The sequence below is a fragment of the Gracilinanus agilis genome, chromosome 3 (genome assembly GCF_016433145.1).
Source record: "Gracilinanus agilis isolate LMUSP501 chromosome 3, AgileGrace, whole genome shotgun sequence".
NCBI lineage: Eukaryota > Metazoa > Chordata > Mammalia > Didelphimorphia > Didelphidae > Gracilinanus > Gracilinanus agilis.
This window is the reverse complement of record NC_058132.1, coordinates 468517342-468529973: the sequence shown is the minus strand read 5'-3', so window position 1 is coordinate 468529973 and position 12632 is coordinate 468517342. Positions and strand designations below refer to the sequence as shown.

At 35.3% G+C, this 12632-nt stretch overlaps 1 protein-coding gene across 1 annotated transcript in view; it reads left to right on the top strand.

The window, feature by feature from the left end:
- Positions 1-12632, top strand: part of STS (steroid sulfatase) — a 179939-nt gene that overhangs the window by 149451 nt on the left and 17856 nt on the right. The window contains exon 9 of the mRNA XM_044670388.1: positions 939-1060. Within this exon, the coding sequence (XP_044526323.1) occupies positions 939-1060 (122 nt within the window). The remainder of the gene's footprint in view (positions 1-938; positions 1061-12632) is intronic.

The following is a 12632-nucleotide window of genomic DNA, read 5'->3' as shown; positions in this document are numbered from 1 at the left end:
ATCATATTTTAGAGCACAATAGTATGCTATCACAATCACATATCATAACTTTTTCAGTCATTTCCCAACTGGTAGGTGTTCCCTCAATTTCAAATTCTTTGCCACCATAAAATGAGTTGGTTGTTATAAATATTTTTACATGTATGAATCCTTTTGTTTTTTCTATGATATCTTTGGGATCCAGTAGTAATACTGCTGGGTCAAAGGATTACAATTTTATAGCCCTTTGGGCATTGTTCCAAATTGCTCTCCAGAATGATTGGATCAATACACAAATCCAGCAACAGTATTTTAGAATCCCTATTTTTTAACTTTTGCCATTTTCCTTTTCTGTTATATTTAGTCAATCTTATTGGTGTGAGGTGCTACCTCAGAATTTTTTAAAAGACATTTTTGTAAACCAGTAGTGATTTAGAACATTTTTTTCAAATAACTAATAGGTAACTGATTTCTTTTTCTGAAAATTGCTTATTCATATCTTTTGACTATTTATCAATTGAAGTAATATAAGAGTTCTCAACCTGTTATCCACAGACCTTTCTATTTTCACTCTCAAGGGATTTGAGTGGGAAATCCTGAATTTGAATGGGAAAAATACATCTTTATTTCAATATAATTGTTTTCATTTGCATTTAATTTTTTGGTTTTAAAAATATTCCGAGAAGAGCTACATAGGAAGGGTTAAGTCCTGATCTAGTAGGAGGGATAATGCAAGTACAAAGACAACTTTAATGTAAGACAGAACATAAAGTTTAACATGGAATTATTGAGGGATGAGGATTTCATCATTTACTAGTTCTATGGAATTATTTAGCTTTTTTGTCTTCTAATGAAGGGTGAAGTTGGGAGTTCTCTTCAAACTGCACACCTTCCTTACCTGCTCCCAACCCACAAATGAGGCTTTTCTCTCACAGACATTTTGTTGTTTTATTATTTAGAGTTATTGATGGACGTGATCTGATGCCCTTGCTTCAAGGAAAAATCCTCCAATCTGAGCATGAATTTCTTTTCCATTACTGTAATGCATATTTAAATGCAGTGCGCTGGCATCCGAGAAACAGTAAGTAAACTGACCTTTTAATACTTCCAATATTTCACACAATTTAATGCACTGTGAAAGGATTTTTTTAAAAGAAAAATATAGCTATGGCCTGTTGTATGCCAAGTAGAAGACTAAATATTGTGAATGTCTGTAGCTTTCTTCCTTCTGCTTTTTGCTCCTAATTGTACCCTTGTCCAAATAGTCAATTTACTGAATGCCATTAGTCTAATGCTGTGCAATAACAATTTGCATCAAAAAAGCATCAATGCCCACATAAGTTTTCCTGGTTTATTTGTTTGGATCAAAGTTCAAATGGTATAATGTTCTCATAAAGTTCAAATTAGTTGCTACCTGATTTGTGAGCTTTCTAGGTAATGGGATCTTATGGAATGTCTTACTTGATTTTATTCTACCAGCTTTAATAATTCACTTCTGAAAATAGCTCCATGTAAAGGAGTCAATGGACCTGTGTCAATAATCCTATTTGAATTATCAAAGCTTCATAATTGTTGCCATACATTTATGTGTATTTTTATTATTGTCTTTAAACTGAGAAATAGAACAAATTAAGCTGGAAACTATTGAGAAAACTCATGTGAACCTGGGAACTTGTTCACTTTCTAATCATAGGTCTCATTCCCTAGTTTTTGATCACATATTATTTTTAGATATTACTTAAAGGTATTAATCAAAGGTTTAGAACTGGAAGAATTCTCAGAAGCTGGTTCAGTATTCTCATTTTGCAAATGAGGAAACTGAGACCTCATGAAGTTAGTTGACTTGCCTAAAGGGGCACAGGTAGTATGAGTCAGTTGGGAATTTGAACCCAGGTCCTTTGGCTGTAGGGCTAATGTTCTTTCTACTACACTGTATTACCTGTAAAAGAAATCAGAACAAAGGCTTGTCTTTTTTTTTTCTGAAGCATTGTAATGTTTATATAAGACAAGTGCAACTCTCAGTTTCCTAAGGAAATGTGATTCATGTTGATGCTATTTTTCAGGTTCTTTTTTTCTTACAACCTTGCTACATGGTTAATTTAGCTCTCCTAATTCAAAGAATTCTTCCCTCCTTAATTCCTTCCTCATATGTGGGCAGGAAGATGATAACAACCTTTATCCCAGCCATAATAATTAGACCAGGTTTACACCCTAACATTTTCTATTTAAATCTGTGCATTTTACTTGCAATTAGCTCTTTACAAAACTCCAACAATTTAAGTCCACATGGAATTTTTTAAGATTCAGAATGTAAACTCCTTCAGATCAGATATTTTTTCCCTATCTCTAGTGCCTAAGCTCAATAACCTGGCCCATAATAGAGAATAAAAATGATGCTTTTTTCACTGTTTCTGCTCATGTCTCTAGAATGCCCATTTCTAACTGTATCCCACTTCTGTTTTATATTTTACTTGCTATAATAAATGGGAATTCTACTTTTTCCAGGTATAGGAGATCAGGATACATTCCAGCATACTATAGAGAAGTCAGAAAATACAATTTCTTTACCTTCTTGATATATAAGAAAAATTGCTTGTCATTTGTTAAGCCTTTTGTAACATTTTTAAGTCAGCTAGGTAGAACAGCAGATAAAATGTCAAACTTGAAGTCAAGAAAATTTATGTTCCTACCTCAGAAACCTACTAGTAGCATGATCCAGGGCAAGTTACTAAATCACTCAACCTCAGTTTCTTCATCTATAAAATGGAGCTATAATAGCACCTACCTTCCAGAGTTGTGAGGATTAAATGAGATGATACATATAAAGCATTTTGCAAACCTCAAAGTGCTATATGAATGCTAGCTATTATAAAATTGAAACTCCTCTTAGAAAACAAAGTTGGAACATACTGAATTGGGAGTGTAAGAAGATGTTATATGAAGAAGGGTAAAGTATAAAAGAAAGAAAGAGACAGGTAATAAGAGAAAGTGAGAAAAAGGAGAGAACCATTGGCCAGAAAGTCAACTCCAGGAGATCATATGTTCTATACTAAGTAACATTCTATCACAACTCGTTATTTATTGTCTTCTACCTTTAGCCAACAACCAGTAATATTAGACATTTGCATTAACATGTTTTACTTCTTTAACGATTTCCGCTCATGAGTTGAGTATCCAAAGACTAAGCCATCTTATTATGTACTTTCAAAGTTTAAATTGAAAATCAGCAATAACCTTCCATAGATTTAGTAAGAATTTTTTTCTGCTAGGATATAATTTATTGCTCCCTATTTGTTGAATATTCCTAGAAAGAAAATGTTTCCTTTAACCTAGTGGGGTTTTTGCAAGACTAGTTTGGGGCAGAAAAAAATCTGTATTGACCACTAACACCTTTTTCAAGGTCTTAAGGACATTGAAGGTTGCCACTCAAACCTACTTATCATATCTTAAAAAGGAGACATTTAGAATGAAAATATTGAAAATGTGTAGAAAAAAAGAATTAATTGGTTCTTTCTTTAGAATAAATCTTATAAAATCCCAAAGCTGGAAGTGTTTTAAGAATCAATAACCATTTGTCTTCATTAGTTCATGGCTTACGTGTTCAAATTTTGGCCCTGTAAAAATTAATCTTTTAAAAGAAGATAAAACATAAAGTTAACTGTGCCTTCATGGGTTTTGAGAAAAAGGCCTGGCCTTAGCTTGTGAAATGCTCTGTATATCTGAAAAAATGGAATAGCTCCAATATAACTATGAAGTAATGTTTTCCTCCCACTAGTTAAATATGAAAAGGCTTTAGAAAGTTTGAGATGGTTTTAGAATGGGGAACTTTACTTTCATAAATATGGAAAATATGAGTTCAAGAATGTGGATTTAAATTTTAAATTTTATTGTTATACAAATCCATATTATTAAAAACACATAGCAATGATAGCCTTTAGAGAGAAAGTAGATATTTGATTTTCTGACTTTGCTGTAGTCAAAAATGTGTTTTTTAAAATGAGAACACCATTGTAGGAGATATATGTTACAGCCATATATAGAACTGATTTCCATTGAACTCCATTTTTTACTTACATTTGGTTCAGTCTATCACATACAAGATATATTAGATTCTAGTATTAAATAGACTACAATTAGAACAAAGTTTCTATTCTCAAGGAGCTCACATTCAATAGGGAAGACAACATGTAAATAGATATAAGTAAGTACAAAACAATTGAAGGAGCACTACTAGGAGAATCAAACATGGCCTCATTTAATCTAGAAGGAAACACAAAAATTTCCGAAAGGTCAAAATGAGGAGGAAGTAGACTTCAAGTATGTGAAACACTCTCCATAGAAGCAGATAGGGGACTGACTTCAAAGACCATGAAGTAGAACATTTTCAGAAAGAATATAAAGAGAATGAAGGGGAGTAAAACATAAAATATCTGAATTGACAGATTAAAAACCTATTATGAAAGGGGCAGCTGGGTAGCTCAGTGGATTGAGAACCAGGCCTAGAGACGGGAGGTCCTAGGTTCAAATCCGGCCTCAGACACTTCCCAGCTGTGTGACCCTGGGCAAGTCACTTGACCCCCATTGCCTACCCTTACCAATCTTCCACCTATAAGTCAATACACAGAAGTTAAGGTTTTAAAATAAAAAAAACCTATTATGAAAGATTTTTAATGCCAAGTTAAGGAGTTTAAATTTTGTCCTAGATGCAGTAGGCAACCACTGAAGATACATGAGCCGTAGTGCCGTAGAATCAGAGATTCATGAATCTTGAGCTGGAAGGGGGAGCTTAGAGAGAGGCCACTTCATTCTACTCTCTTTGCTTTAGGATTATTATGCCAAACTGTGGAAGAATGATTTGGGAGGGGAAATGCTGTGAGCAAGAATCCAGATGAGAGATGATGAGGGCTTGAACTAGTGTTGTGTGATTGTGTTGTGTCTAGTAGAGGGAAGAAGCAATGTGGAAAAGATGTTATAGTAGCCAGATTTGGTAATTTGGTAAAGTAAGGGAATTACAAGATATGGGAGTATTAATTAAATCTGGTCGTAAATCTGATCTCCAATAGTTACAGACACATAAGGTTCAGTACTATTGGGAGGTTGGAAAGTTTCCAACACCGGAGCTAAAACAGTAACATCAGAACAAAGCTCAACCATTTCCTGTCCATCCAAGTTAACATCGTCAAGAATTACAGAATTTTCCCAGGATTTTAAATCATTGGTCCTTTTCACCTCTATTCTGGTATCATTGTTCCTATTCACAATCAAATTATCCTTAATCAAATTACAATTTCTATTATTCTTCTTAATTCCACTCTTACTAGAACTCCTAACACCATTTACAACATTATTTCTCTTTTTCTCACAATTATTTACAACATTAATCAAATTATTATCAACACTAGTTAAATTACTACTACCAGTAGGTAAATTACCATTAACATTGGTTAAAGTACTATTTACACCATTACTAGTAGTTAATTCAGATAATTTAACATTAATACCACTTAAATTATCATTAATTCTCATCAAATTATCATTCACATTGATTAAACTATTATTGATTCCATTTAAATTAACACTGATCAACCCATTACCATTATTAATTAAATTCTTATTATCTTGAATCAAATCAATATTAATACCAAGTGCACCATTTCCATTATTCACAAATACATTATCATCATCTTTAACACATACAATTTCATCAACATTTACTTTAGTTCCATTTCCTTGATCAATCACTTCTGAACTTTGGGCACACCTTCATAATGAAGTTGTCCCTCCATTCATGTTACCATTAGTAATATTCCCTTGAACAACATGACTATACTTTGGCCTGGCTCCTGCACGAAGGTAATCCTGTGTTGTTGCCAAATTAGGAGCTTGTACACCTTGACAACATGCATTCTGACATTGGAATACAGTTTGTTGTCCATTTCCCTGACTAAAACCATTATTCCAATTATTTCCCCTGTAACCATAATTATTATTATTATACCAATTATTTCCATTGTTATTATTGTATCTCTGTCCATATGATCTCTTTCTGTATCTGCAGTCCCTTGCAAAATGCCCAATACGTCCACAAACATAACAAGATTGCTGCCTCTGGTTCCTATTGTTTGAATTGCTCTTGGTCTTATAATTATTATTATTGTTTCTCTTTTCTGCTGCCCGTAACGCTGCTACCACCTTGATTTTACTTATTTCTTTCTGGTCAGCTCAAGAATTTGCCTCCCTTAATTGTTTCCTAAGATTTTCAATAATTGTATCCTTGTCATCACTACTCCTGTCCTTCTCTTGGGCAAAAACATATGTTGCTTTTTGTTTTAGTTCGTCTAAGCTCAACAATTCCCAATCAGGGTAATTGTCCATAAAAAATATCTTTACATGGGGAACCGAATTTCTGACAAAAATTCTTTTAACATGATCTACGGTGGTATTTTCTAGAATATTCATGTTCAAATACATTTCTTCTGCCTCTATGATTCTGTCCAAAAAAGTTGCAGGGGTCTCTACTGCTGTCTGCCTGATCTTTTTGAATTTGCTCCATGAATTTGGACGCTTAGCATGCTTCTCTAGAACCTGAATCAGAGATTTACGCGCTTGTTTTAACATTCTGTAGGTAGGAACTGAATTCAGGTCCAGTTCCTCCCAAACTACAGGCCATGGTGTCATTCCCTCCGTGTTTCGTGTCTCCTCTACAAACTTTGTTCTGTCATGATGTGACATGTTAGTTGGTCTGTTTGGGGAATGATGGGTACAATGGTGATTGAAGATTGGATAGATTATGTATTTGTGATGTTGTGGAAAGGTATTTGGGCTATTCCTTACCTGTGGTTTAGAGTTATACCCAGGTATTTTAGAGGGATAATGGACTTGGAATTTGTACAACCGATTTTGACAATCAACATACTGGATTTATTGTGTCACATGCCAGTTCTGATTCTGATCTCCCCTAACACGTAACAGCAATCTTCAAAGTCTGGATCGTGTTGTTTTACAAAAGCTTTGAAGATCTTCACAAATTTCCCAGAGTCATCGTGGAAATTTGGGATCTTACGTTTTAGATTATCTACATCTTCAGATCTGAATCGAGTATGTTGTTTAACATGGAATACACCATCTTCGCGAACGATGGGAAGATCGCGAAGGGGAAAAAGATTAATGGGGGTTTCAGCCTTATTTTGAGCCTGTTGTTCTAGCTCAGCCTTTGTTGGAATACCTTTGTCAGAAATGCCCATGTTCATATATTCATTGCCAGTGTGAGATGTACCAAGTGATTGACCAGAGAACGAACCGTTTTGCATACATAACTCTAAATTATCTAACTTAATTTGTAATAGTCTTAACATTTTTTTGGTTTCAGAATCCCTGAAACACCAAGTCACAATGATTTTAACAAAATACCCAATATGAAACAATATCCACCTTAGTTTGTATACAACATAACCAGTCAGAATCAGAACTGGCATGTGACACAATAAATCCAGTATGTTGATTGTCAAAATCGGTTGTGCCAATTCCAAGTCCATTATCCCTCTAAAATACCTGGGTATAACTCTAAACCACAGGTAAGGAATAGCCCAAACACCTTTCCACAACATCACAAATACATAATCTATCCAATCTTCAATCACCATTGTACCCATCATTCCCCAAACAGACCAACTAACAACAAAATTTATTGTATTATTAGCCACTATTCTGACTAATAATAATTACTAACACAATTAATTAAATACAAGTACAATTAAACACAGCAACAGAAAACAGAACCATCAAAAACAAAAAAGAAATGAAGAAAATCCCTCTTTCTGGGGCAACACCAAGCTTGATAGTATTTTCCCCTACCCACAGAGATTTATGAATGACCTGGGGTGGGGGCTGAGAAGCTCTGAGCAGCTCACCACTGGTTGAGAACTCTCAGCTCTCACCCAATGGCTGAGCTCCCTCTTGGAATGTTCAAGCCCCTCTTACTTCCTTTATGAATCTAGCTGGCCAACTGTTCACTTCCTGTCTGTCTCTCTATCCACCCATCTGGGTAGTGCCAAACTGTAGGAAAATATAAGTAATGGGGTCACCAGGGATATTAAAAATCAACTATGGGGTTTGTGGGAACACTCTCTGGGATGTAAGAGAGACTAAAACTGAACACTGAAGTCTTGTACAGCTACACCACTCCCAACTGAAAAAATAACAGCCAACTGTCACTCTGGCCAGAGGCCTTGAATTAACTGACAAGGTAACAAGGTGAAATTGGGTTTTAATTAGAAACAACTAAAAGGAGGGATAGGAATGACTACTCTAAAATCTTAACACCTAATAACAAAACCCAAAGGGACAGGGAAGGACTTATTCAACTACACTAATCTAAGCTATCTAACTAACAGGGCCCAAGGAGCTATACTGGAGTCTTTGGGTTTCTGCCTCACACCTGGAACCTGCCAGGCTTGAGTGCAGCTAGGGTTTGTGGCTTTGGGATTTCTCACTGCAATCCACTGATGATCTCTGGATGCCAGGAGCTACAGTTGTCTCAGGAACCAAGCAGTAAGGGGTTTGCTTGAAGCACTGTCTGCCAGAACTCAAACTACACCTCTTCTATTGGCTCTGTAGATCTTGTCCTTTACTTGATGCCACACCACACAGGATCCAGGGGAAAACAGGAAATAGGGTGTCCTTTGCTCTGAGGTCTCCCAGGCTGGCAATAGTTTTTGCCTACCACTAATGGAGTCCACACACAGAACACAGATAGACTTCCTCCTCCTTCATTCCATCCTGGAATTCCCAGCTCCATCTCCTTCCTGCTAGGTACTTCCTAATCAATATATAATCAATACCTAATAACTAGCTAATCTAATCTTACTCATAACAATAGGAAGAATCCAGAAATATATATTGAAATATATAAAGAAAATCTCATAAATAATATTTTAGCAACATAAATGATAATACCACCATTGTATTATTAATATTGTCCTTAGCTATGAAAAATATTTTATTCAGATCCATATGAAGTGATTTTAAAGGAATAAATAGCTCCATTCTTCTAGCTCAGGATTGGACATAGCAACATATGCAGAGATGGGGAGGGGGATACTTTTCTTTCTAATCTTTTTCTGATTCTGAGCTTAAGTAAGGCTGAAAAGATTATTGAAGTAGAATCAGCAATCATCCTGCCAGTTTAACACTTTCTCTTTATAAAAATGACAAGACTGGGAACTATCACTAATTTCTCCAGAGAATTTCCCTTTTAGTAAGGGAAGACATAGACATGGAGAGAAAAGAAGACCACATTGTCCTTGTGTTCCATTAGTGGGATTGTAGTGAATCCCAAATCTTCAGAGAAGTATTACTATGAGGCTGATCTCTGACCTAAAGTGACATTTATTTTTCGGAAGGGTTGGGGTACACATCAGTGATTTCATCAGTGTATCACCATAGAGAATTCTTAGTCTAGATATTCCCTTTAGAGGAGCAGATCATCAACTCCTTAGTCACTTGGGCTTAGGAACTTGACTAGGTGATTGAGAATTTAAGCGACTTGCCAACAGTGGATCACAGCTATTTTTTATTCTAAGTAGTATTGAACCCAGGTTTTTCTGATTCCAAGGCAAGCCTTCTATCCTCTATGCCATACTGCCATCTTTTTGTTGTTTTCTAAAATATCTTAAGTGAATCATCAAGAGAAAAGCACGTGAGTCTCTAATTTCATACGCGATAAACTAAAATCTCACTCTGATGCCACATTCAGAAGTGTAAGTAAGGAATTTTTAGAGGTTGAAACAAAGACATTTTAAGCCTGCAGAAGTGTGTTAGATGATCACACTCACTGATGAAGTGTGATATCACAGTCCAGCTTTATTAGTCATTGTAAATACTTAAAGAAAAAACAGGAGAGTAAGTTTTAGGAACTGCATGAGTAGAAGAAAGGGATTTCTCTAGAATTGGGGAAATATTAGAGGATTAGGAAGATTGATGGTAAAGGAGAGATTGTACAATTATAAAGCTGCCCTAAAGTACTGCAAAAAATCCAATACATGTTATGCTTAATATAGTGAATCTCCTAAAAGATATTAAAACTTCTAGAACTTTCTAACTTGTAGAATGCATTTATATTTATACCCAAAAGTAACAAAGAAAGAAACAGATATAATATATAAAAACCCAAACTTCTTTGATAATAAGGAAGCAGCCTCTGAGTACCCAGAGAGAAGTCTACGTAGTTGAGAAATTCTCTGTGCAAAAAGAAAGTATCTCTCTGTTTAACTAGTGATGTCTACAAAAGGCCATTTTTAGAATGAAAACAGGAGCAAGGGAATAGAAAAAAGAAGGCAAATGATAAGAAAACAAAGGTGAGAGAAGAAGAAAGAGGACAGTGTAGACAGCAAGAGCGGAATCTGAATAGTGGATAGGGAAGGACCAGTGATGGTGAAACAGAAGCCAGATTATCTCTGCAGTTATGGATGTTGGGGGAATGGGAGAGACAATCACCTGTAACTCAGCACAGTGGTTCTGAACACAAAGTACAATGGCAAACTAAGCCCATAACTCATGAGAGTAATTATATATTGGACAATAGTATTATAAAGCCAGTTACCACAGTGATGGCAAAGAACAGAAGTGCAACAAGGTTATGCTAAACTTAAAAAACAAAACACAAAAAGCTATACTCAAACTTGATTTGAAAGGACAAATGTAGAAAATGCTGATGGATAACATTGATTATTCTGTCCAGTAAAAGGCTGTTAAAAGGTTCAGAAAGGGTTGCTTTTAAATCCTTTCTGCCTTCTGTTATCATCCAAAGCTCAAAAGCACCAACATACTCTACCCCCTCACAAATGAATACATGATTTTAACAGTGACAGTTAATGCATGAGTGGATAAGGACTACTTTTCCTTGATGTCCTTATTGCTTTTTTTAACCACTCAGAACCATAGTCATATCTGAGGGAGGCCAAACTATTTTGTTGCTAAACATCTGTGGAACTTACCCTGAGGAAACAGACACTGTCTGGAAATATTGTGTAGAGAGGTCAAAAAGAAAGACCACGCTGTAATGCTTTGCTGAGGGAGTGAGAACTTAAAGGTCACAATATCTCAGAATTCTATAGTCCTGACAGGAACCACCATTTGCATAGAACAGCATTTTTGGATTCCTTAACTAGCATGAGAGTAGCTCTTCCGCATAAATCAGAGGGAGTGCTGGCATGTGGTTCTGTTTCTTTATTATCATGTTTCTCTTATCATGCCTTTCTTCTATTTGAAGAAATGGATTCCTGGGGGAAATTACCTTGGCCAAGGGGCTAGGATACATTTTAAAATGGATTTCTGACCACAGATTACATTATAGTTGAATTGAGAAGAGTCAGGAAGAATTAAGCAGAGGTAAGGAGTTCAGAAGAAAAGAAGCAGTTAATAGAAGAATTCGAAAAAAAGTGCAAACTTGATTTCAGCATAGGTTTTTATACTTCTAGTACATTCTGAATGAGAAGAATAGATCTTCATAGCGCTTGACTGAAATAAGCATTTCTGATAATGCTACAGAAACCTTCATACCCCTGGTGGCTAACTAAGGAGATTACTGAGCTACTTCACATTTATTATTTACTATCAATAGCTATTGTTGCTTTGAAGATTCATGAAGCACTTTAGTCAACAATCAGCTGATGAATATTTATTTAATTTCCTGCTATTTGTCAGGCACTGTCCTAGGTACTGAGGATACAAAGAAAAGTAAAAAACAGTCCCTATGGTCAAACAGATCACAGTTTAATGGGGGGGGGGGGGAAGAGACAACATGCAAACAACTATGTACAAGCAAAATATAGGTAAGATATATTGGAAAGAATCAAGAATATGGAAATAGGTTTTGAGTGACAATACATGTGTAGCTCAGTACAACTGCTTGTCAGCTCCAGGAGTGGGAAGGGAAAAGGGGAAGGAGAGAACATGAATCATGTAACCATGGAAAAATATTTTAAAAATTAAATTAAATTAAAAAAAAAGAATCAAGAGAAGGAATTCACTAGCATTAAGGAGGATCAATGAAGGTTTCTTTCAGAAGGTAGAATTTTAGCTGGTACCTAAAGGAAGCCAGGGGAGTCAGGAGGCAGAATAAGGAGGGAGAAGATTCCAAGCATGGGCGACAGCCAGTGAAAAATGTGTTTCTCTTGTACACATAATTCCTTTGAAAATGCATTCTGCTTGTTGAGAGTATATATATTTGTAGGAGATGTGTTATGAAACTGGTGAGGGAAAAAATATTTAGATTTCCCAAAAGGATAGATTCTTTTAACTATAGATGAATGGGTTTTGAAAGCTTTCCCTGAAAAAAAGTTCCAAATTTGTAATTAAACTGAGACTTTATGAGCATTTGTATTGTAAATTCTTGATCACTAAGAGCCAGCATTGGTTTAGTAAGAATAAATCATGCCACATTAATCTCATTTTTAAAAAAATATATTTTTCAACAGAGAAGTTTAAAAATTGATAGCTCCAGGAAGTGTTATAGACATAGTGAGCTCCAAGGAATGTTATAGACATAGTGTATAAGAATTTTTAGCAAATTGAGGCATAATGTCCAGATAGATAGCCTTGTAAGTAAGGTGGGGAAATAAGTAAATGATAATATAGTTTTCTAAATTTGCAGC